This window comes from Poecile atricapillus, chromosome 14 (genome assembly GCF_030490865.1).
Source record: "Poecile atricapillus isolate bPoeAtr1 chromosome 14, bPoeAtr1.hap1, whole genome shotgun sequence".
Lineage (NCBI taxonomy): Eukaryota > Metazoa > Chordata > Aves > Passeriformes > Paridae > Poecile > Poecile atricapillus.
Genome location: NC_081262.1, coordinates 12913604 through 12940373, shown reverse-complemented (window position 1 = coordinate 12940373; position 26770 = coordinate 12913604). Strand labels below are relative to the sequence as shown.

Here is a 26770-nt window from a genome sequence, read left to right as displayed (position 1 = left end):
AAAACAGTCAGTGCTTTTATTTTAGGATATTTGTGTAATACTCTCATGCATTAAACTTTGTTCTGTGGATAAACATCCAGTGTTTGAAGTAAACCTATTTGGCTTCTTTGACATTGTAAATTGTCAAGTGCACGTGATTGCTGCTTTTTCTATAACAGAGTGTTTAAACTACAGGTTCTTCTCACTTTTTCAGGAAGTTCAGTGATCGCCCACTAAGACTTAATGAAGCCAAGATCACCATGTGTTTAACCGACAATAAAAGATCTCAGATGAATTTTTAGTACTATATGTGGACAATGTGAAGTGGAAATGATCCTATCAAATAGCATTTAAATCTGTGTGACATTGTCAAGTACAGCTGCAGCAATCTTAGCCCATTTTTCCACACAGTCCTCAGCGTGGTCAGACAATGGTCCTGCTAAGCTTCTGCAACAGTGAGATCTGAGTTAGAAATGCAGTGTAAATCTCTGGGATTAAATGGTCAATTTTCATTTTCCAGCCATGACTAAACTTCTCTCTGAAGGAGGAGCATTCCTACTCTCGTAACAGAGCTGGATATTTCTGCAATGCTTATTGCAGTAGTGTTTAGGCAACTGTACAGCTTATGGAGAATGAAGAAACTGCTTCAGAGAACACAATGTGAAACTTCTTGGAAAATAACAGTACTAAGTATGAATTGACATTGGTGTCAGCTTCCACTTTTATTTTGAGTTTTCACCTTCTTGCTTCTCTGATATCTTGTTAATGCTGAGTTCTTTGCTTTGCCTGTTTTCTCTGGTTCTCATCTCCCATTTTGGGGAAACCCCAGTCAGAAACAAAATGCTGAAGCAAAATAAACCTATGATACAGAATTTGCTTTTCCATTTAGTACAGGTGATGGTTCAGGGCCTTGCTAGCTTTTTCTGGCATTTGTGGGATGGTATTCAAATACAGGAGTTTTGCTTTGGTTTAAGGTAAATAGTCATCGGTTAACTCGGGTTTTGCTTGTTAATCGAGGCTAAGTTTCAAAGTAACTTTCTGGAACTTTTTGATGATTGAAGTGAAAAGCAGTAGTGTTAATGTTCTGGTATGAGTACACAGGCTTCAGGACTTCAGCACACCCACCTGGAAAAGGAAAGTGCACAGGACAGGGCTGTCTGGCTGCTGAGGCCTGAATTTTAAAGTGACTCCTGGCTATGCAGAGAAACTTGGAAAACTTTCATGTGCCTTAAGTTTCAAATCTAAGCAATGTGTGGTGGTATTACAGAGTATTTTGATGCTTTTCAACTGTAGCTACAGGAATCTTTTGATACCTTCCATCCAAAACAGATGGGTTGGCCTTGCTACTCTATTTGCTTCCTTTGATAAAAGTTAAAGAGCTCAGACACTCAACAAGTCACAACTCTGATATTCCTTGTCTAAATGTTTTCTTGTTTCAAGTATGTGAATATCATGCTGCTTAAAAAAACCCGGTTTAGTTGCATAAGAAAATAATTACAGCAATCTACAAGCGCCAGAGTGGTACTTGCACCGGCTTGTTTAGGAGATTTCAATCTGAAGAGAGAAAGTTCAGCTTTTAAAAGCCTGAAGTATAATCTGTTGAGCTCTTTTGGTTATGTTAGTTTTGCTGTTGAGAATGGAAAGACCAGCTCAAGGTTTCAGTACATCCATGAGTGTTTTCATGTTTGTGGCCTGAAGTGTAATGATTGACTAAGGAATTGAAAACCTGGAATTGCAGAGGGAAGGGCTAGACAGGAAATTATGTGTAATTTCATTTGTGAGCTCTGAGTGGGGAAAAAACAAGGAATATTCTGAACATGTAAAATCTTTGAGGAACAGTCCTTTGGGACTTTTGAGTGCAGCTGCAATACACGAGGGGATACCTGAGAGCATTTCTCCTTGATAGCAGGAATATGAGTGGCAGTAAAGTAAAATAAGTGGCTTGTGCTGAAGGCAGCTTTAAGAGCTTTAGACTTCTACAATTAGTACTAAACCTGGACTGTTGCTAGGACTCTATGTACCTTGAATGTACCTAAATTGTATTTATGGTGGCTGAATTAAGTTGGTTGTACCTCCTGTCATCAACAGGCAAACCAAGAAAGCTCTTTTGCAACTTTCAAGTTTCAGCCAGGTGCAGATACAAACTCTGGGATGTGGAAACAGATTATTCTATTTGTTTGGGAGCTAGGCTTGTCAGTTACTACTCATCTATAATGTAAGCATATTTCTTCAAGTGGCCTGCAACCTCAGGTGGAATACATCAGGTAAACCCCAGTTACTCTTTAAATTGTTTTGACTCCACACTTCCCTGGGTTTACATGCAAATGAGTTTGGAAACCCATTAGGAGGTGATGATGGTCACACTTCATCTGTTGCTTCAGAGCTGAGCCCAGCTGTTTGAGTAGTTGGTCTCAGGACAGTGTCAATCTCCTTTCTGCTGGAACAGCTTCTTTTCAGAGGAATGACAAGGAGATTACAGGAACTGTGGTTAAGTAGAATATTTCCCTTTAATATAGAAGTGCTAAAGTTCTATACTAGAATAATTTTTAATTCTGGTTATCTTTGCTCTGAGTTTATTTATTAAGGAAAATATTATTCACTAGTTTATGTAGAAAAGACAAAAAACTCTGATGAGTTTTGTTGATCTTGTTGTTCCAGATTAATTTCATCAATGGATCTCTTACTGATTTCCAGTCAATGTAATTTCTATGTAAATTCCATCAGCTCTGGTGGTCCCTTTGCATTTGGGGTGTCTCTGGGTTGGGCTGGGAGACAGCAGTTTCTCTTCATGGTGGCAGATACTGGAAGAGGAGTAATGGTCAGTAGTAGATGATAAATATTCATAGTTGTTCCAAAATGGAGCTCACAATACTCTTGTGATGTAGTCATTAGTATTGCAGAACATGACTTAGTCCCTGGAGACTGCAGGCACATACTTTGATGTCTTCCAGACAAAAGTTTAGTCACTGGAGTGACTACATTTGGGAGTTTACATTATATTCACTTGGTTAACTATACATGTAGTTTTATAATTAACTTGGAAACAGTATTGGCAAAAAATTTAGCAAATTGTCCTGTTAAATGTTTACAAGAATACTTCGGAGCAAACTCTAGTTTACAGTGTCTGAAAAAGTAAGTTCAATGCAAATTCTGACAAAGAAAAAGCTGAAAGGAATTGGAGGCTGCAGAGTTTCCAAATGAGTTTCCAGCACTTGGCTGTGATTTTTCAGCCTAGTGAAGGTCAGGAGCTGGTCCCATCCTGGCATTGAAAGCCCTGTCTGAGCACATGTGCTGGGTACTGAATCCGTGAGGGCAGCATGGCAGGGATACATCTGGAGCTGCAGATGCTGAGTCTCCTGTGCTGAAGGCATGAACTGACTGTGAACTAATGCTGGTGGGATTGTCTCAGGGCAAGGAGAAAGCCGCTAATACAGTTCTGAAAGCATTAAGTGGGAACTTTTTGTGAGGTCCTGCACCGCTCGTCATCTCTGAGGTCATCCTCTCTCTACCCTGTGCTGAGTTACAAGTAAAGTTTGCAAGTGAGTATTTTCCTTCTACTGCATTTATCGTCATTTTGCTGGGTTCAGTCAAAGACAAGGACTCTTTTCAGAGTTTCCAGACAAGCAGACATCACTGCTGCTCCCAATCCAGAGACTCGATGGCTAATCCAAATGTTTTTTAATATTTGTGTTCCTGTGGACTAGGTAAATGACACTTCCCCTTTGTTAGCATTTTTTTATTTGTATGCTGGGCTGGAAGGTAGGTCATCTTTGCTGTTTACCCTGCCCTCACCTGGGTGGTACTGGAATATGTGAGTGGTGAAAGGACATGCAGACCTGGAGAGCCTTTTCGTTGTCTAGCTGGGCCAACTGGTGCTGTTCCCATCCCTACCCTTGTGTCTCGCCTCACAGCAAACTAAATAGCCACTGGAAATCTCTTTTTATATGAATGGCCAGGGTTTTGGTGATGTTTGCTCACTGGATTGTGGCCTCAGGCAAATGACAAACCTATGAAACAGAAGAGGGTGGAACTCCACTGACAGGAAAGATGCCCCTTTGGATGGTACCTCATTGTTTGACTGTTCTGTAATGTGAAACCTTATCCTGAATGACATTGGGTTCTCTACTGCTGCTTGGCTGTAATGCTCCAAGGACATAGATCAAAGAAAAACTCTGTTAATGCTTTTATGATAGTGTGCTATAAAAATCTGATTGTCTTGCTATCACTCTGTTTGTAGGAGGTCACCTTCTCTGCAGTGTTCAGACATCAATTTACAAGCAGTGCATATGATTATATTTGCTAACACTGGTGACTTTATTTTTAAAAACTGTGCAGCTGTACCTGTGTTCCTGTGGCTGCATCACCTTGTACTGTTCCTCTGGCTCTGGGGAATATCTATGGGCTGAGGTGGGAGCAGTCCTGTTGGCAGTAGCTCCGATGCAGATTGGTCTCTGTGAGATGAGATCCCCAGACTTTTGCCAGTTCCTTGTCAACAACAGTGAGGGAAAACACGCAGTAGGAAACACATTTGAATGTCCCTGTGCCTGCAGTGTCCCTGTTGGTTTGCAGCTGTAGGAGAAGACAGCAGTGCCAGGTAGCTGTGAGCTGGATTCCCCCAGGGAGTGCTCAGCACTTCTCTCAGGACAGTCATGTCCATAACTGATAAGTAGATACTGGAGATTTCGGCTGTTACTGTGAGGTTAAACAGTGTCTTAATGGTAAAAGTGTAAAAAGAAGCTGCTGTAGTATTTAATGCATAAAAGTTATTCTGTTGTCTCTGATCTCATACCCAGCAGTAGTTCCCTAAAATTATTTTGAGAAAATGCGATGTAGGAGACTTCTGTTTGTATACAAACTCTGAGCAGGTTTGCAAGTTCTCTCTAGACACTGAATAAGTTTTTGATCGCTTGACTGCTGGTGTGTGCATGGAAGAACCTGGCCTTGCCTAAGAGTAAGTGCTCCCCAAACCTGTTGTGCCAATTTTATGTTTGGTACTTAACTGAGGGGTGTTCCCTTGGCCGCTGAGTTGGTCCATCTGGGGAAAGGTGTGAGGTTTTAGGGATAATGAATCCTTCAAGTACTGGAGCGTATGAATAATTTAAGAAGTGAGTGTTGTGTTTTATGTAGCAGTGTAACTACAGATGTAAGGTTTGCTTAAATCATGCTGCTCTTTAAATACTGCAACACTTCTTGTCCTGTATTGGCAAACATCTCTGGCTTCAAGTGAAATTAGCTCATGATAACCTTTCTTATAATTCCCACAAATTCATTTAATTATTATTTCAAAATACAAGAGAACCTGGATTTTTTTCAAAGCTAGGACACTTTCAAAAGTAAAGGAGAAAAAATGTATTTGAGCCAGTCCTAGTAACGAGCATTTGTGTAAATGCTCATAAAACCTTCCTGCTGGTGAGTAGCAAATGTGCTCCAAACAGCTGTGCTGTGTCAGGCTGAGGAGCTCGGCCTTTGTCTGTGACATGAAAAAACATCCCACAACCAAAACCTGGTACAAGCACAAGGCAATGTGATCCTTTGGTGTGCTCTTCCAGTTATTGGCAGCCTTTGGTTTCGGAAACTTCTTGAGCCAGGATTTGCATCTGGAATGTAATCGAATAGTCCTTTCTGGACTATGCTTCCATCCATTCTTCTTCATGGCTTTTGGAGTCAGTTTATGCTTTTGGCCAACATCCTGTGTAAATGCATTTACTGGCTGGGGGTGTGTAGGTTTTGAGTTTGAACTGTTTGATAACTCATATTTTTCTAGTGAGGGGAAGGAGAAAAACAGTCTTTGTCTATTCCCTTTCTGCAAGTGGTTTGTGATTTCTGTAGATGTCTTGTGTCTTATGCCTTAGTTGTCTTTTTTTCAAATCTGTGGATTTCTAGACTTAGCATTTTCTTCTGTATAAGATATGGTGCTTCATGAGGTAGATCTCATCACACTCTAGTTACACGTTTTTCTTCTTCTATCCTGAGATTCCATTCAGGTTTTGTGTGTGCCAGTAATTTATACAGTTACTTGAATATATTAAAAATTATTAAGGAATGGAACAGAGAATTTCCTATTTTTTCTTCCCTAGCTGGTGTTTCCATTATCCTGCTGGTTTTCTATTTTATAATGCCTAACACTATCCTTATCTGTGAATTTTAACTCTTTCCACCTGTGCTTATTCTGGGTCTTGCTTTAACTGCAGCACAAAAGCTTTACATCAGTTGAAGTGTTCAGAAGTTTATTTCCCATCTAAAGTTTGTTTTTTTCCATAGCCCAGATTTGAAAACAGAATGATAATTGATGGTGTTCAGCCTCATGAATGAAAGAGTGAATTGACATTTTATATAGTAGCAGAAAATCACAAAAATTGTCAGGAAAGGGGGTAGGAAAAGTGTCTTGCTTGTATTTCCAGTAAGAGGAAATCTTTCCTACAGTAACTTCTCTGCAGATTAATGAGGCAAGGATTATCAAATGCTCAGTGAGGTTACAAAATACAGTGTTACCAGTAAGTCTGAGATGCGAAAATAGCAGTACATAGGATCTAAATTTAGTGATTTCTCTGTTTCTCCTCATCTTTCTGACATCTGTTTGTAGCATTTATGGAACTGTTTTGTAGAGATGGAGAAATATTAAGTTTAGATTCACTGGGGGTTCTGCTGAGTCACACTTTTAACTGGTAAGAGTTGGAAGGAAGAAACGTTGGGTATTTTGCTTGTTATATAAAGCTTTTATTCCTGATGTGGTTTAGAGACACATCTTGAAGCAGATATGCTCTAAAAATTGTGAGAGATGCTGTTTCTGTGGGTGTGCATAGAACAGCATTCCTGCTAGCCTTTCTCCTATTTTTTTATTTCCTTCATGCAGTGTGTGTCTGTCAGCGCTGATGCTGGTGTCCTGCTCCTGAATCACTTTGTGCCAAATGGGCTTTACATGGGAATTGGTGGCAACATCTCTGTCTCTGGAACAGTCAGAAGAAAGTGCTGATACCACCTGTTCCTCACAATATGGGTGACCTTACAATAGTTAATGCACTCCCACAGGGTCTGTGGGACCTAAGTTTAGTTCCCTTTCCTGCCTCAGGGAGGGTCAAACCTGCATTTCCAATGAGCAGCAGCCAGCAGATAAGTGACTATTCTGGGACTGGAACGGCCTCTTCACCCTTGATTGAAACTGTGGTTTTCTCCACACAAATAATGAAACTTTCCCTAACAACTAACAGTCTTTTGAGAAGCTCTGTGTCTCCACTAGGAGCAGGGAAAGTCAGGACAGCAGTGTGGGGAAATGCACTTGGACTGAATTCCCAATGCTCTTTTATCCAAGCAGGAATTGTGCAGCCCTGCAGCCGTTCCTTTGAGATGCTCTGCAGTGGCTGTGAGGTGGAGAAGGGTTAAACCAGCCCCAGAGCTGGAGCTGAGCAGCCAGGGGAGATCCTGCAGGCCCAGGCAGGAGAGAGGTCAGAGCTGCGTGGGCTGGGAGGGGAGATGGTGGCCCATGGGGAGATGGTGATCACTGTCCCACACACAGTGCTGATTAACCATTTCATGCAGAACAATTCTCACTGAGCAGAGACAAACCTGGCATGAAATACCTAGAAAAGACTGTGTCCTGCTGGTCTCAGTCACTGCAATCCTCTGGAAAAATCTCCCTAGTTCCTGAATGGGCATAGTGGGGAGCTGACCCTGCCTTTCAGTTGCAGCCAGGATGGGGTGTGTGCAAGGCATGGTTTGCAAAAAGTGTCTGAAGCTGGGAGATGTCATGGAGGCATCTGCAGTTCCGAGACAGAGCCTTGTAAGTGGGTTTTTCATGCTTCTGTTTGTTAGTGCCATTCAAATAACCATTGAAAGACTTCTGTTAATAAAGGGATAAACTCTGCAACTAGGAATGAGAGTTGGCTTTTGGTCTGTATGACAGAGTTACTAAATAGTTATGTCTGGAATTTAAAGCAGCAGTTGGTAAATATATTTGATTTTAGTCTTTTCATGGTATTGTGGAGATAGATTCTCTATGAGAAGAAGTAACAATCAGTAGAGAATCATAAATATTTACATTTTGGGAAGCTGCTCTTGAGAAGCACTGTTGGATAGTGACAACCACGGCACTTTGCTTTGAGTTCCTATTCTGTGACACTCCACTAAGTTGCTTCTCACTTCCCTCTCTAATCTTGGTTGCTGTTGGGAAGTTACTGTTGTTGTTTGTGGTGCTGCTAAAGGACTGGAGAGCAGAAAGGTTCAAGTGTTAATAAAACATAGACACAGTCTCGATAGCTTAAAGAATGCAAAAAAAAAAAGGTCAGTCCAATAATGTGGAGGCTCATTTGAGTAGCTGTGGAAACAGAACTTCACTTTTGGAGATTTTTTTATTTCATTTATTTTCATATGTCTAGAACCAAAGGTCAGCCTAATGAGAAAAGCAATCCAGTATAACCCACAGATTTTACTTGTGAATTCAATGGTACTTGAGATGCTGAGTCACTATTAGCAGATTTATCCATTAGGAAAATGGGGCTCACTATTGAGAAATAAAGATTGGCCATTGGAAGCTATTTACTGCAAGTGAAGTTTGAGTCAAGATTGAAGTTTCAAATTTAATCTCATGTGTTTGGCTTGTTGCTATGATTATCAAATTTAAAGATTAAAAAATAAAAACTGCAAAATGTGAAACTAACCAGCTCAGTAATCCTGAATTGAATTTGAGAACTAGATCGCTTTGCTTCCAGATTTCTTTTCCAGTATTAGAGCAGCAAAACCTACCTGTCACACATTGCTTAGCAAGTGTGTGGCAAGTTCCAAGAGTAAGCTGATTCTGAGGGAAAACTGGATCTGCTTTCCTGAGCCTGGTAGCTGGGAATCTATATAATGTCTTCAGTCCTGTAATGCTCTTCTGCTCTCCATAATGCTTGAGAAGGCTGGGATGTCACTTTTGGTGTCAGAAATGCAAATGAACAGAAAAAGATGGAAGAATATGTTTTCAGGCATGGTGTTACTTTTAAAAGTATAGCTATGATGATCACTCATTACTTCCCAGACACTTTTCTTAATTCCCAGACACTTTTCATACTCTCACTGATGTTTACTTTCATTATCTGTTGGTAGCACTGCTTGTTGCCATTAGCTGTTGCCGCTAATACTTTTTCCACCTGGGGAAATATTTTGTGGCTAAGTTGCTTACAGAAGCAGGCTCTATCTTATTTCTGTTGGAGATGTTGCAATAAACAATGTTTATGATTCTCTCCTGAGTTCAGTCTCACCAGAACAGTGTCAAAAAAATAATCTTCAAGTACCTTCAAGTCCTTGTTCTTTTACACTTTAATCTTTATATCACTGACTTTCTTATCTGAATCATTCTTTAGGGCTGCAGGGTTCTGGTTGACGCACGGGACAAACTGGGGATCCCTTGGCAGTACACTGAGAATGAGAAGCATGGAATGTTTCTGATGGCCTTTGAAAACAAAGCTGGAATGCCCATCGAGCCTGCCACCTTCCAGCTCTATGTCCCTGCCCTGGGTGCACTCTGGAGGGATTCGGGAATCAAGGAAGCCTTCAGCCGCCGGAGCGAGTACCAGCTGGTGAGTACATCCGTCTCCACGTGGGAGGAGAAAAGTGCTGCTGTATAAATCTCTCTTCAGCTGAAAGACAGCTTGCTACGTGTGAGATGGAGCCACCCTGTTAGCTGTTTGTAGGAGTGCTGTAAATCTGAGCACTTCAGCAGCAGAAACAAGTGGTAATTGGAGCCAAACTTGAAAAACTACATGGCAGTAAGAGGGAGTGGAAAAGTGCACATGACTGGATAAACTGGAAGAGCAAGAGGAACCAAAAAAGGCAGGAATTGGTTGAACTAAAAATATTTTATCAGCTTAGTAGGTCTGTTCATAGTAGGTCACTGATGAAGGCACACTTAATTTGTAACTTTCCAGTCCTGCCAGCTTGCACTATATTGATACTGGCAAACTCTTCCTGCATGCAGCTCTTTTGAAGTAATGCAACACCCATTCCGGCTGCTGCTCCCTGACTGTTTCTTTTCATCCTGATGTCTGCAAGTGAAACTTGGATAAGCAACTGAAAGATGACAGTGAGCGTAAAAATGTGCTCTCTTCCCTGCTTTCTTGTTGTTAGGTCTTCATGCTCTGGTGCCAAAATAGCTGCACTTCTGGTATGGGATATGTTTCTGACAGCTGTTCATAATCCACTCCTTTTTCTTCATATGTACAAAATGGAGAGGATTTGCTTTCCTTTTTTTTTTCTTCCCTGTTCTGTGGAACAAGGTACTGATCCAGACAACCTGGTACCACAATTGCTATGTTATCACTGTTTAATTAGAGGGGTTAAAGGACAGAAACATGGCTTTGTTTCCTTTGGATTCTTTTACAAAGGAAGTCAATACATCCAAAGGAGAAGGAGATCTAGAGAAATTGAATAGTGAAATTCTGATTGTTCCCTCATCCTGCTTCTATGTGTGGGCTCTCTAGTGTCTGATACTGTAGTTAAACTCATGCTGCAGCCCTTAGGTACTCATCTGTCTCCACTAATGAGATGCCTGTGAGTCTTGTTGTTGCATATCTTTGAAATCTGTCTCTGAAGTATCATGAGACTGCCAAATAGGTAAAGAATAAATGAAATGGCGAAGTAAAGCTGTCACAGGATGATTGGATAAACCTCACTTCCTTAGGCTAAAAATGAAACAATTTCCATGTTACAGCACTGGGGGTGGGGGGAAGGATGTGCAGGGGGAGAGAGGATGGATTAATTGTTCTATTATTCCTCACATCTGTAGAAACAGGCTTTGCTGTTCTAAGCACTGTTCAAATGTGGAATAAAAAGATGGTTCGTGCCACGGGGAACTTGAATTTGCCAATAAAAAACTGTTAAGAGAATCCAGTATAGTAAGCAATAGTTGCATCAGCAGCCTGTTAGGATTGTTTGTTTGGTTTTTTTTTTTTCCCTGGGAAATGCTATGGTCAAGCATGGATTTTGTTTGCAGAAGGAGATTCAGATGGGGATCATGTGGGAGGTTCATTCCTGCACTGGTTAGCAATAAAATAGTATCAAACTGGGGGAAAAACATCCCATTTGTTGAGTAAATAGTGTTCCAAAAGTAGTAGGCCTACCTCTACATTCCCTGGCTTAGAGGATTAAACAGGAAATACCAAAAAAATAAAAAAGCCCTACAGAAACAAAGCAGAGAGGAATGCAAGTGATCATTTGATATGCTGTCATCTTCAACATGGAGCTAGAGTTCCATGGTGCATCCTTGTGGATGCCATTGGTGTAACCTGTGTGATGTTTCTGGGGCACCTGAAACTGCTGCAGGGCTCTTACCCTGTCAGTACTGCAGCCACGTGTGTCACAAAAACTCTGGAACTCCATGCCAGTCCTGCACCTGTGGCACTGACAACATGAAAATCTGAGTGCTGTTATTTTATTGTGCAGGCTGCATCAACAGGGGATTAGAAGGTGCCTCACTTGTAACTAAAAAAAACCCAACATTTGGCTGCATAAAAGGCTTTTAAATGCAGTACATTGGTCTCAAGGATACAAGTGCTGCTTCTGGATTAAACGAATTACAAACACCTTAATACTTTGAACAGGTTTCCATATCTAGCTTCTAACTTCAGCAGAAGTCTGATTCCCTGAGTATATGGGAATAAGCAACTGTACGATTCCTTTAAAAAAAAAAATTAAAGCTACATAACATTTTAAAGAAAGAGGTGGTTTAAGGAGATGCCTAATTTGTAATTGCATATGATATGTATAAACCCATACATTCGTTTAGTTTAAACCCTTGCTGGATATAGACTTGTGTAAATAAATAGAAGCCAGATATAGTGGACTCTGAAAAAATAAATCTTTTCTGAGCTGATTTTAACTCAGGCTAAAGAAAACCTCTGCATCAGCACTCTCTTTCTTCCCTAGTATAAGCGAGCTATTAAATGGAATATGCTTGGTTTAAACTGAATTTATTATCTTTAAAATAGTTCTTAAATCATGACCAAAATTTTGCAGTTTTACATTACTGTGATCTTTCTGAATGTGCCCTGACACTGTTTGAAAAAACAACCCCACTCAGCATGGGCATTTTCTTCACCCCCATCTTGCAGTCAATTGAACACTAGCTTTGTTTTTAATCATTGTTGTTATTTTGGCTTCAAAGCTGTAGGGTTATTGGTCTGCCCTTCAATGCTGTTTCTCCAGGAAGTTGTGTGACTGTTTAAAAGTGAAATGCGTTGGTTGGTTGACTAGAGCTGAAAATTGCAGTGTGCAGGTGCCTTCCTACGGTCTGCAATGCCCAGCTCAGTGACTGACTCAGCAGTACCAAACTTGTTGAAAGAAAACGGCTCTGACCATAACCCTGTGCAATCTAAAAGCTGCTTCTCTGGCACCGCAGAAGCTGCCTCTGGGCATTTGAGTGTTTTCTGCTTCATACTCAGTGCCTACAAGTGCTGGTTGTAAATCCCTGTCTGGGTCTTTGAGCGTTTCAGAAGTGAGTGGGTGGATTCTACAATAGCAGGCTGCGTTTTTTTGCTTTTGTCTTCCCAGCCTTTCTTAAAGTAGACGAACCAATTTTCCTTTCTTTTCACAAACATCAGCCTCTCGCTCTTCCCCTGCCCCAGCCAGTCCCCACCAACCCAAGTTCCTCTGTTCCTTGTATGGGAGCCAAGTAGTTTGGGGACAAAAGCTTCATTGTATGTTTGCTTCCATTGTCACGTCTGTCCTCGTTTTTTTAACTACTGGAATAGGAATTCCGTTGTAATCAGAATGGGATTCTTCTCCCTTCTCCCCTGCCCCCATTATCCCCCCACCCTGTTTTCTGTCTGTGTGTTAGAAAGGAATACATTGGTCACGAGTCTCCAAATGTCCTGGAACCTTTGGGTGCCCGTGGTCGTTTGGGAAGGGGCTGCAAATCCCCCAGTACCAGCAGGGGGAGACAAATCCCAGTGGGAATGGTTCCTGGAGAGCGGGCAGTGGGATTCCCAGTGGGATTCCCAGTGGGATTCCCAGTGGGATTCCCAGTGGGATTTCCAGTGGGATTCCCAGTGGGATTCCCAGTGGGATTTCCAGTGGGATTTCCAGTGGGATTTCCAGTGGGATTCCCAGTGGGATTCCCAGTGGGATTCCCAGTGGGATTTCCAGTGGGATTCCCAGTGGGATTTCCAGTGGGATTTCCAGTGGGATTCCCAGTGGGATTCCCAGTGGGATTTCCAGCAGGATTAGCTGCAGGGCTGGGAGCTTCTGCAGTTCGAGCCTAATGGCGCGTGTTTGGGTGTATTTGGGAGTTTGAGTGTGTCTATGTGCAGGCTCTTTTTCACCCATAAATGAGATTTCCTTTAAACCATGGAGGCCAAGGCCAAGATAGGAATTGCTTTGGTTGTGTGGTTTCTGTTTTGTTTTGTGGTTTGGGGATTTCTTTTGGGTTTTTCCATCCTCTCAGGTCTCTACTGTGAGAATGTGAGAAGCCGTTCACTTCTTTAATGTTTCCAGAGCAAAAAGTCTGAGAGGTTAGATATTCTTTTGACTTCTTGCAGCTTGGCATGCTTGATGTCATTGTGGGTAAAGATGGGACAAATAGGGCTTATCAGGGGAAAAAATTCTATTTTTGTCACAGGCAGAACAGATGGATAGTGATGGGCAGATCTGCCAAGGCCATCTTGTAGCTTTATCAGTTCTTAGAGCAAAGTTGACATTGTTGATTTAGAGAATATGTTCATGAACCATCACCAGAATATCAATTGAAATTGTTGTTACTGATGCATTAATATAATTATTGAAGTTCCCTGCACTGTTAAAAGACTTTCTGTTGTCTTAATAGCTCTTTCTTAAAGAAAAAAAAAATAAATGTCAGCATTAATGGGAAGTTGTGGTTCCTGAGAGGGAAGTAAGACTCTTGCAAATATAGACAAAAACCTTAGTACTGTGTCCATGCTATTTTTAGATGTGTGCACAGGGAATTGTATGGAACGCTTCCATTAATACTTCAAATACTGAGAGCCTCTGAAGCCTTGGATGTGGGAATACTCTGGAAAATGTTTTAAAGACCCTTTCTTTTATATTCATTCACCATTTTCTGGGTGAGAGGTGAGGGGGAATTGGGGGATATTTGCAATAGGACATTCTCCTCTGAGAATTAGCTATGGGGTTTGTTGTTTTTCCTTTAGGCAGACCCTAGAATTGGTTAAATTCTGCCTGCCAGGACAGGCAGTGTGCTGGAGCACTGCAGAGGGAACAGCCTGCTCCTTGGGGTGGGAGAGCTTTGTTGCTGCATTCTCCCCATGCAAGGAGCTGATGGCTTCAGAGCCTCACAGGCAGTCAGCTGTGTGTTCTGGCCAGAGTGCAGGGGAGGCACCAGTTATTCACACTAATTCTTGATTCAGAGTAGACAAACTGTGGCTTAAATGTCTTTATTTTTGTACAGAAATGCTCAGTACAGCAGTGATGTCATCAGGACTTGGGCTGTACATCAGCCCCTGAGGCACTGGGAGATTTTGTGGCAGCATTTGGCCGAAGCCAAGTGAATTGAGCGATGGGACAGCAGAAAACTGACTTAATGTGACTTTTGAAGTGACATATTCAATGAAATCTACAGCAATGGGCTGTATTTTGTCAGAATTCTTCAGTGCACTTTAACAGAGATTTCCTGAATCTTGAAGTACGAAGTTTCCAACTGATTATTTCTCTTTAAGATGCAATGGCAGAGTAGAGCCAGCCCTAAAAGCATGTTTCTAGGCAATTTGCAATTTGCTCTTTCAGCACATATGGCAGAGCCCTGAAATGCAGGGATACTTATGCCTGGTGTTGCTGTAAAACACTTTGCACCAGAGGAAATACCGAGTGTCAAATCAAGCCCAGCTTATACAATTGGCTGTAACACAAAAATGAGCTCTTCTCTTTGCAAACTACTGTTTGAATATGAGCTTACACAAGAGACTGTGAATGTTGCCTATTCTGCAAGGATGGGTTTTTTTTTCCCCCCAGAGCTGTGAAACTCTCATATTTCATCAGTGAAATCCATTGAGGCTTGACCAGTGCTGGTGAGATGTACAAAGGCAATAACCACACTGTTCAAAGTGCCAGCCTGGGAAATCTTGTTACCATTTAATGCATGTAATTGGGACTCACAACTCTGCCAAATTACTTTTGAGCTCTGCAAGGGTATTTCCTAGCTTGCAGAACTCCTGTGAAACTAAATTATTTCTGGGAAGTTACGTGGTTTTTTGTTTTCTTTTCTAGATCTGGATGGGACATACCACTCTATCCCACAATTTTTTTTACAAAACAAGGGATTGACAGTAGAGCTACAAAGCAGAAACTCATGTTTGCTGTTGCTGAGCCTTAATTTTTTGTATTTGCACACTGTTAGTGATGAAAGTCAAGTACATCTGTGTCTAACAATATTATGTTATTTCTTTCTGAAGCTAATTGTGAAGCTGTGGATGGTAAATTGGCTTGTCTGAATCATAGCTAGTACTCGTAAGGAATGATAATGCTCTACTTTTTATATATATATAACACAATAATAGTCAATTATAATCTAGTTTTTTTTGTTAGAATTTTGAAAGAGTGGCCTTTTCTGACACAACATGTCATATTAACCCAAAAGAACACTGACTTGCAGACTTTGCCAAAAGATCACTGACTTGCTCTGGACTTGTATGGAAGGGAGAGTTATGAAGATGTTTCTTAGTTAAATATCTGAGCAAGGTTTTGAGCCAGTGTCATGGCAATTAAGTACCAGAGATACAGAGTTAAATTCTTAGTTCTAGTTCTGTTTCCAATCCCAAGACCTCCAAAGTTTATGGTCCAAAGGTTATGGAGTCTGACTCATCTTTGTACAGCAGGAGAAGTTAATTGCTTGTTTAAGTGTAATACTGCAAAGTGTGGTGGCTGCTTTGCAGCAGGAAGGATTAGCAGCTGGAGTCCCTGGCTTTTAATCCTGTCTCTATGACCAAATAGGAAAATTTTTTTCAGAGCAACGTCTCAAGTAAGAACCCTTAAACAGAAGTGGTGTTTTGTTAAAGGAGGTGTAAGTTAGTGAGCTATAGTTTAGGTTTTACTGAGAATTGAGAGATAGCAAAGCAAAATGCAGCTGAAAACCTTCACACAAAATTCTGTGGGTGCTGAGTACTCTCTAAGGCTGTAGTTTGTCAACTTGCTTCTGCAGAAGTTCAGTTCTTAGTCCTATAGTTGCAATATTCTAAAAATAAATGTTTAAATGAGATATGTTAATGGGCCTGCTGCCACCAGAGAGCTCCTGGAGCAGTGTGGGGTTTGGCTGTGCCAGTTTGTCTCGACACTCAGGGATTCAGCCTGAGGACTGAGCTGGAGCAGGAGGCAGAGTTGGAGATGTTGGCTGTCACCCACAGCAAGGAATGTTGCACTTGGTACTCTCAGTTTTGCTTTGAGTGCCATTGAACAAGAGGTGGGAAGATTGCATTTAAAGTAGGCTGGATTCACAACCATAATCACTGCAAACCAATTTGAATTCTAGCAAAATCTGCTCTTGCAAAATCTTTTCTCAGTGACAAGAACTGTTCTCTGAGGTAGAACCAACCTAAGAAAGCTGTGATGGGTAAAACAGTTATTAGCCATTCTTAAATACTTTCTGCTATTTGACTGAAATAAGAAGAACCAGAAAGGTCATGAATTACTACTTTTTTAAGTAGTGCAAGTGGAAAAGTCTTGGAGAACAGCAGTTTGTGACTATACCTAACTGAAGCCTCAACCAAGCATTGAGTGCTAAATGCTCTGTGGAAAAATAGAATTCTTGCCATGAATTTCTCCTGACCTTAGGTTATGACAAAGTGCAACAGCTGGGTGAAATGTAGCCTGCATGGAATTGGGAGGATAAGTTGGAAAGTAATGAGCAGATCATACATAATAAATAAATGGATAACAAGAAATTGATATGCCTACCATATGGGAGCTGAGATGGATCAGAATAAAAAGAGCTGTGCTACTGGCTGCCCTGGTATTCTGTATAGTGAATTCCCAGCACTCAACAATTATTTAATTTTTACATTATTTAAAGATCAAAAACTTAGGGCAAAATCACCTCCAAAGTCTGTAAGATGTACAATTAATGCACTTCATTAATGCTCTGCTGTCTATGGGTACCAAAAGGATGAAATTCAGACTACCTTTAAAGGTAGTAAGTAAGTAAGAACCTACTTTTAACTTACAAATTCTTGAAGGGAGATTAAAAAGTCTCGTACTATGTAAGACTTCCCATAGGAGCTTTTTGCTACTGGCCCTTGGAAGCCAATACATCTTGACTGTGTTTTTGGTGTGGTTAAGATAAATGAGAGAAACAACTTAATATTTACAACTCCCATGGTGAAAATTCATTGCAAGCGTTTGCCTACTGCCTAATGATTGCCATTTTTTTGGTCAAAAGATTTCTTTTTCCTTGTGTGTACTTTATGGAATACAGACATTTATCTTTACCTCTTAGTAATTGAGCCCCTTAGAAAATGTCTGGGTGTCCCAAAAGGATTTTTACTCACCCTTACCTCTTGGTATGCATATGGAAGTGGTTATTGTTTGCTGTCTTACCCTCAACAACAACACTGAAACATTAAATCTAATGTTCTTAGGCTGGAAAAGTCCTTTTGGCTCCCAGCTCTTGAGAATAAATGCCACCTTGGTTCTGGAAAGAAGCTTTAATTTTATTATGCATAAAATAATTAGAAAAAATACTCGGTATGTTTGTCTTTGCAGAATTGTTGTTCTAAGCCCTAATTAGTGCTACTCTAAATCTTGCAGGACTGTATTGAATATGAGGATTTGTTCAGAGCAAGTACAGCTGTAATTAATCTTTGCATTCCCATCAAGAAATGCTGGCACATGCTGTGAGAAACAAGGAAGGAAACTTTCAGTTCAGGCTGTCTGAGCCAGTACCCAAGTGCAGCTACAAACCACTGGAGTAATCTCTTTATCCCTTTCTAGTGTGCAGGAAAGGTCTGGGCAGAGACAAATCCAGTCCAGTGAGCAGCCATTAGCTTTGATTATGCTGTTTAATTTCATAATCAGAAAGTTTCTAATGGACCTCAATCATTCAGGAGACTTTAAAATTGGTGACTAGTATCACCTTAAAGATTCCCAGTAATGAAAATGTATTCCAGCAATCTGAAAAGTTAGGCACATTTAAAGGTGTACCCTTTGAATGACAAAGGTTGTCTAATGAAGAGTTCCTTCTGAAATTTGGTGGAAGCAGGAGAGAACTCACATATTCAGTAATGAGCATCTACATAGGTTAAAGCCATGGTAGCACAAGGACAACTTTTAAGTTGCTACAAAAATACTTCATTATGCAGAGACATTTATGTTAATGTTCATCTGCCTAAAAGCAAAGAATATTGTTTTTAGTGGAAAGGCTCCACTTGTCAGACTGGTTTCATCTATTCAGTCTCAAAGATACAATTGAAAAGGAGACTTTAATATTTGTGTTCTCATGATATGGGAGTTCAAAGGTTTTGGTGTATGAAAACTACATGCACTACTTGAAGATCCAGCAGGGACTGGCTTAGCTGTGTGAAGGAAAAGAGAGAGCTCCTGCTACTTGCTGGCTGCTGTATTAGCAGTTTTCTGACCCTGTGGTTGATTTCAGGAAATTGGGGGGGAAAAACAGGCACTGTCCAAGAGGTGACTGGTTTCATTAAGCCCTGACATGGCTCTCTCTGCTCAGAGCAGCAGTGCTGACAGTGCACTTCAGAAAGTTCCAGTTTTACAAGTCAGCCTTTTGTACCTCATTTATATGTTCTTTGTAGTGATTCAGCTTTCCTTTGGTACTCATTCAGCTTTTTATTGGTACCAAACCTTGTGCTTTTCACCTAGAATTGGGACAGTGAGTGAGGGTGTTTTCAGTGGCTTTGAAAATGTTCTAAAAGGTTCCCTTGAGAAAAAACAGTAAGAGGTTAAGACTTGGATTTTTCAAAGGGGCCACTGAATTTAATAGGATAACGGGTAATGAATGCTTTCAGGCTTTCCTGAATATCCTAGTTTATTGTAAGCTATGTAGGATCAAGAACAAGTAACACAAACAGATGAACAAATAAGCAATACATTAAAAACTAAGTCTGTTTTTACAAGGAAGTCTTACTGGCATATCTTCTGCGTTTTTATACTTAGATATTTGAAGTTGTTCTTGTCACAGTGACAGTGAATGATGTTTAATGAGCCCATATTCTTTAAAAGATGGGAACTGAAAGAAAGCTGAAAAGGAAAATGCAGGCAGGATGGTTAGGCAGCAGTAACTTGCTCAGGTGGTGACGTACCCTTGCTACCTATCCAAATCCTGACCTTTTTGCAATGACTTCTCAAAAAGATTGTAATGTCTTTAACTTTCTGTTTCTTCCCCTGCTCCTGCTGTCTCCCAAACAAGCAGGTTTGCTTTAAAACATGGGGAGTTTCATTGAATGCAAACCACTCTTGGCTTCAGCTTACGTTGGGCTGTAGCTCTGGACAGAGTAATCCCAGTGAGCAGTAGGAAATGGTGGTTTGGGCAGTTCTGCTTTGCACTGTGCTCTTGCTTGTGCTGGGTGGGTTTTTTGGAAGCTGCTCTTAGAGAAGAGGCAGATGGAGCCTGGGGGTGACTGAGCACAGCTGAGGGGGTGACACGCTGTGCTGCTGGGGAAGGAACAAGAAATGGACATCACAAGTGGGCACGAAGTGCCTTAACCTGGTGCTTGCCAAGGAGTGCTGACAGTGTCTTTATCTCACTGACCCTTCTCCCAAGCAATGGTTCCTTTCCTGATGCCAGTATGAGATGCCTGTACCTCAGAGTAGTTTTTTCAGTGTTTGTGCTCAGAGCTACTGGAGTATCTGAAGTGTTCACAGACAGTTCAAATCCAGGCTCTGTTTCACAGTTATTGAGTGTGGAGGAGGAGGAGGTGAGCAGAGGAAGGGAAGAGACAGCATTTGACTTCTGGCTTTATGTGCAGTGGTAGCTGTGTAGCAGGGGAGGGTTTCATAGATCAGATGATTTAAGATACATCTGAATGTGATGCTGTTTCAGGAAATATCTCAGTGCTCCAAAGCACCACAAACCAAGCAGCTGATAAGCCAACACTAGTGGTGGGAGCAGAGCTGTTGAGTGCCCTTCCCAAAGGAGAAGGGTAAGGTTAGCTCAGTGTTTCACTTCTCCTTTCTCAGCTGTACTGCTGGAAAAGCTTGTCACAAAGGCAGAAGGCAGCGTGGTCCCCACCTCCTCAGTAGTTTGCAGCTACACCTAAAGCACTCTGAGGAGTAAACCTGTTTGGCTCTATTATTGACTTAGAATTTGGGGGAGGGCAGGAAAACTTCTTGGAAACATCATGCAAGATTTTCTGTTTGAGAGAGTGGAAAACATGTTGCTCTGAGAAGTAATTTATTGACACCTTTCAAATGTCTCCTCTGTATACAACACAGATTCCTGCAGTCAGACTGTGGCAGACTTGTGCTTCACTTGGCTTTTCTCCTGAATAAACTGTTGCTGTTTGTCCTTAGAAGGTCTGCTCTCCACCCTGCCCCCAAAGCTCTTAATTTGACTTGCTTTCCTTGATACTCGCTTAATTCTACTTTGGAAAACTCAGTAGAATCTCAAACTGAAAAAGCACTGGTTTATTGATGGAACTCTTTCCCATTTAATTCCACCTCTGAATTCAAGACTTTGATCCATGTGGTTTCAGCCTGGTCAGAGTTCAGTAGTGAATCAGTAATGGTGTTAGATGTGGGCAGGAGACAAAAGAGCCACCTACTATATCCTCTTTTTCTGTCTTCTTTCTTCCAGCCCAGCACTTGCATTCCTGGTTGCAGGGAGTTCAGCTGGCCATCCACGTGGCTGGACTGCTGCCCTCTCTCCAGTTCAGTAGGATGTGACCGAGGCTTTAATTAGGATTTTTTTTTTTTATAGGCTAGTCTGCTCAACAGCTTGGAAAAGTTTGTTAAACTGACTTCATTTTCCACTGTGGCTTGATGAATTTATATGTGTAACTGAGGCCTTAAGGACAGAAGCTGTCACCTATTTTCTAATCACAGATTTCATCTTTAGATTTGTTTTCAGACCTGAAAGAGAAAAATTCTGAAATTAAATTACAAGTGGTCTCTGTTGCATGAAATCTTCATACTGAAGTATCAATAGAATGAAGGTTTAAGTGCAGATTTGGATAATTCGTCCTCATCATGCCAAAACAGGCATCAGAAAGGGAGAGAAAATTTAGAATAGCTGATGTGTTTTGATGTGAATAGATAAAAAACCTTGCAAGATAATGCCTATAAATATGGTCATAGAGAAAACTTGAATTGATTGTAAATGGAAACTGAAGTTTATTTCAGGTCACCAAAGGTCCTTGGTGGTTCATTCATCTGCTGGACCTGATACACAGGGCTGTCAGTGGCTCTGGAGCAGGAGAGATGAGGTTGTGGGGAGGGCAGTCACTGCTTGGGTGAAACCCTCTCACAAACCCAAAATACAGCTGGGAACTAATGAAATAAAGTGTTCTTGGCATGTGACATGAGACAGCTCGATCTGGGGGATTTACAGGTGTGTGTGAAGGTCAGACTGGGTAAATACAAGTGTTGATGTATGTGGGGGACATGAGGTGCAAGGAGCTGCTCAGGGCAGAGAGCAGGATGAGAATTTCCACTGACTGAGAAGGCAGGCAGGGTAACAACAGGCAGAAACTGCACCTTCAGAGCTGGTCATTCTAATCTCTTTAGAATTAACAAATACCAAGCTTTTACTGAAAAAGGTTTTTGTTTCTGGGGCAAGTGATTTTTGAGAATCAGATGTGAAGCTGCCTTGAGGAGTCCCTCAGACTTTCAAGCCTTGTGGTTGAGCCTGCCAAGCACTGAGGTAATGGGCATGGGGCACAACTTCAGAGTAATGTAAACAAAGTGGAATTTAATTTCTTTCTGCACTCTATTCTCTACACACTTGATTTTATAGGAATCAAACTGTTAAATAGCACACCTGATTGCAGCTAAGACTTAGAATTTTAGCTAAGTTTTACCTAAAACCTTACTTTCAGATACTGAGCAGTTTTCTGAGTTTTGCTAGACCATCATTTTAGTCTGCCAATCTAAAAATGTCTCGGTTGTAAACATACAGACAAAATGAGAAAATCTTAATTTAGAACAAAATTTTAAAGAAATATGAGGGATGAATGACACTTTGCAATCCTTATAGTCACCATTTAACAACAGACAAATTTCAGTATGACATGTCTGAGCTGATACTTCCCCAGAAAGTGGAGCATTAGGACACTGCAGCAAATCTTTGGTGTGTAAGTGGAGCAGGAAGCATCGTTCTGCAAGATGCTCAAGGTTATGCCTCTTGTAAGTGCATCCAAGTTGCTGAGCTTTCCAGCTGGCCACCTGCCATGGAAAAGTCCAAGCTCAACATTCTCTCATGGCTGGTGTTAGCTGCTTTTTCAGCCCACAAGATCTAAGATATTTATTTCCCATCCCTTGATCTGATAAGATTTGAAAGGGAAACTCGCTGGTAAACTTGTGATTTAGTCTTGATCAGATAGTCAGTACTGCTGACTAGATTAATTCAGAGGGTACCTTTTTTTTGTCACTGTCTGTCTAGCTCTGCAGATGTCTCCTGTAAACAAAGCAAGTTTCAGGTTTGCATTCTGACCTGCTGGGAACAAAGCATGGGCCTGGGGTCATGGAATAACGGGATTGTGCATCATTCCAGGGGATGTAAAAACATCCATTTGCTTCTAAATTCTGCCATGTTAGTTGAAAATGCCCATTTTTCCATGGCAGCTGCCCAGTGAGAATAATGGGACAATTTGCTGGTGATGGGCCAGAATCTTGAATCCATCCCTCCTTCTACAGCTGAGGACTTTGTTCTAGCAGTGTCAGGAGTGGAGTTCCAGTTGCCTTTGGGACACTGAGCTGTCTGTGCCCGGAATGAGAAGCTGAGCCTGGCGTGCACTCACTGGAGAACCTCCGGTGTGGGAGATGAAAGGGCTCTGGCAGCACTTGCAGACAATGAATTCCCTTGGACAGTTGGCAGGGAAACAGGAAGGAATCCTTCCATGGGATGCTTAGGGAGTAGGTCTGGCATCCACTCGTGCCAGGACTGAGCCGGGCTCGCTGCTGATGTTGGATGCAGTTGTTGGACTATTTTTGTTGTTTAAACATAACTGTGATTCTTCATTCCACATTAATTTAATCTATATCCCTTTGCATCCACTCCTTGACTCTTGCTAGCTGCTGGTCAGTGAAGGGTAGGACGTGCTGAATCCCTGTGGCTGATGTGCAGGTCTGTCTGGTTAAGGATTTTTCTAGATTTATTTTTGTTATAGCTAACATTTAGTGTGTTTGTGTTACACTTTGTGTTTTGTTTGTGGCCGGTACTGTTTTCTCTGCTGTTTGCACCTGTTTTTCTTCCAGCTACTGCAAATCTGTGAAGCAGAAACAGCAATTATTAAGACAGTAAGTATGAGTAAAATAAAAATTACAGGGAATTTTTGTTAAGGTTTCTTAAAGCTTTTAGTGTAGGATGGAGCCTGCCTTAGTCTATTAACAGAAAATTCCTTTCTTCCTGGAGGCACTGTTGCTGGTGTGCATATTTGAGACAAATGGACAGAATTGTTAACCTAATCCAAAAGCAATTTATCTCTGCTATATCCTGTTGATGTAGAAATACCTAGAATTTCAGGAAAAAATGTAACTTTGGTTTTCCCTTGCAGCACTTGGGAGAGAGAATTGCTGTATTTGATTGCTGGAGAAAGCTAACACATGTTAAGAGTTGCCCTTCAGCACAAGAACCCTGCTCCTGTATGAGTGTTTCTTAGCTGCAAGGCTGGAATTTCAGTCACAGGATTCCACAAATCTTAGTACTGATGTGGAAGCTCTGATTACCCTGAAGTTTTTCTGGAGAATTAAATAAATATTTATCACCTATTATTATCCATATGCTGCAAAATAGGCCATATGTCATGGAGGAGGAGTCAATTAATATAAACCCACCCTGACGTGTACAAACAAATTTTTCCATTGCCTGTCTGGACTGAGCTGACAAATAATGAATTTTTAAAATATTTTCAGACCTTAACATCTGATACCTACCATGTGTGAATAGGCAAGAGAAAGGAGAGGTAATTTTTAGAAGTTTGGAACCATATGGTACATTTTTTTGTAGTTGGTATGTTTGTAGGGTCCAGATAGCAGCAACTTGGATAAGCACTGGAGCTGCTGGATGGGAGCCAGGAGCTCAGTCTGTTGTTAAGGAGGAAGTTAAATAACACTGGAGAGATTTGATAGCTGGAATTCTGTACAGCTTAAATAAGGAGAAGTGGTTGGTCTCTGCATTGGAGCTGGTGATTGAATGAAAAATTAATGTTTGTCCTGTGTCAATAAATTTCGATGCCCAGACAGGATGTAGAATATCTGTAGAACAGAATTGCAGTGTCCAATGGGCATCAGCATTTCAGGGCAATTTAGGTTACTTCAGCATCCTCTGGGGGAATTCTTAACAAGCACAGACTTGCTCACCTCCTTGGAAAATAATACTGAATTCATCAGCTGTCAGAGAGGAGAGAACACATTTCTGGCTGCAGTAAATCCGTGCCCTGTTAGCAGTGAGGCTGAATAGAAGTGCACATTTAGAAGTAATCTCTTGAAGGAGCCTGTGAGCTTGGGGAGGGGAAGTTTGTTTGTTTGTAGTTGTCCCTCAGGAGGATTTTAGCCCTTGGACAGAAGCAGGGTGCAGAGCCTGAGCCTGCTCACTCCCAAAGGATGTATTGTGGTGACAGAGTGTCACTTGTGTCCAATAACTCCCACTAAGGAGAGCATTTTCTGTATCACTTCTTGATGGTGATTTTTTGGTTCTAATTTCAGTACCCAAAAACTTGGCTGATCTGACTCCCAAACATTTTCAAATGCTGGTTTCCTGATTATTTTGTAACCTTGCTCTTCCCATGGCTCTCTTGCTTTTATAGAAAATCTGAAGTGGTGACATTCAGATCCCTTACAGTCGAGAGGTGATTGACATCCCAGGAAATTTGGAAAAGAGGAGATCTCGGGGTTTGCAAGCAAATGTTTTGGTTGCAAGTTGGCTTTTTGTCTGTACATGTGTCAAGCAGCCCTCATGGACTGGTTCCTTAAATAAAGGCCAGCTTTGGATGAAATTGTATCAGTGCTTTAAGTCCATCCCATTTATGTATCCAAGATCTCAGAGCTGGGAGATTCCCAAATGTCTTTCTAGGGTCTCCTGGATTTCCTCTGTGTTTTCAACCCTGCTGCTGAATGTTTTACAGCTCCTGAGCAGAGGGTGGGTGACCAACACTAGCATTTTATCTGGATCAGTGTTCTCCCTCCTTGCAGATTCAGCTGCAGTTTGTGGCAGGTATTTGCAGTATCTGTTTCTCTGAGTGTTCCTCTGTAGTATGGGAATTCTGTTAGATGTGTATTAGATGCTTCCTTGAAGTACAGCATTTCCTTCCTCTGTGGTTTAATCCATCATCTGAAAGAAGCTAAGACTGACAGGTCTACCTTAAATTGTGCACTCTAAATTTAGCAGCCAGAGACAGAATGATCAGGAAGGGCTAAATTAATATTATGTCCAAAAGGCCTTGGGACAAAGAAAGGAAAAAAGCCCATTTGGAACAGAGGGTCCCCTTTCAAGTCTTTTAGTTCAGAGCAGAATTTAGAGGAACTGTTTTTCAGCAGGAAAAGTTTGAAATGAGCCAGTATTTTAGGGAACTAGACAATGGGATGTTTCACTGTCCTTTATGATCTGACCATGGCTTGCTCTGAATAACTGGGGGTTACAGTGACAGGTTGATAAATTCTGGCCTTCCAGAACATGTGTACTGAGTTTCTGAGGGTATTTTAAAGTAGTCTGCATACGATTGCTGTGCATTTATTTTCATGCAATAAATACTGCTTGGGAACTGTGCCCAAAATGAGGCTATCAATGGCAAAGGAAGCGTTGCCAGATTAGCTATAATATTTCTGTGTGGAGATTTCCTATGTGCTCTGAACATAGCCTGAAGGGACAGGGATATTGAATTCAATCAGTTATTTTCATGGTGACTTATTTGGAGCTCATGTTAAGATGGCATTCACGTAGTACGAAGTATGTAGATTAAAAATTTCTTTATTTCATGGCTTTTACTCCTTGAGAATGCTGTGGTCAAAATAATCTAGCATATAAAAAGAGTTTTAGAGAACTATTTCAGGAAGCAGGAGTATATGTTTACATTTCAACTTTCCTCCCTTTCTCCTTCACCAGTCAGTTTTTAAACAAATTGTACAGCTATTTTCTCTGGCTTCACCCAACTTTATACTGCAGATAGGCCAGTTTAAAAGAATAACAATTTTTTTTTTTTTTTTTAATAATCCAATAGCGATACTGCATTGTGGGCTCATTGGAGGCCTTCTGTTTGTGTTTCTTGATTCCCCCAGTTCCCAGATGTGCAGTGACTCATCCTCCTGAACAATGGGAACAGCATCTCTTACTCCTTCTCTTGGTCCCAGTTGGCAAAACTGTTACTCAGAGGATCTGGACTGCGGCGGGAGGAGAGATCAGCAGTGACAGAATGAGTCAGCTGAGTTTTGTGGTCACTCTTGTGTGGGGAGCAAGGAGTGGAACACGGATGGTCACTGCTGTACTCTGGGGCACCAAAAAAGGACCATCTGAGCTACAGAAAATTCCTAACTCAGAGGTCACTGCTCCCTCCCCCACAGCTGTCCTGTAAAACACGGGGTGTGGGTGCAGGAGACACATCTTGATTTATTACCAAGGAGGATGAAAATCCATAAAGATAGCGTACTGGTTTCTGACTTTACAATGTGAAATGTACTAATAGAACAC

General features: G+C 41.3%; 1 protein-coding gene across 1 annotated transcript in view; it reads left to right on the top strand.

Annotated features, from left to right (window-relative positions):
- The window catches only part of GNA12 (G protein subunit alpha 12), a 41511-nt gene that overhangs the window by 2868 nt on the left and 11873 nt on the right, over positions 1–26770 (top strand). Inside the window, exon 2 of the mRNA XM_058850024.1 lies at positions 9318–9533. Within this exon, the coding sequence (XP_058706007.1) occupies positions 9318–9533 (216 nt within the window). The remainder of the gene's footprint in view (positions 1–9317; positions 9534–26770) is intronic.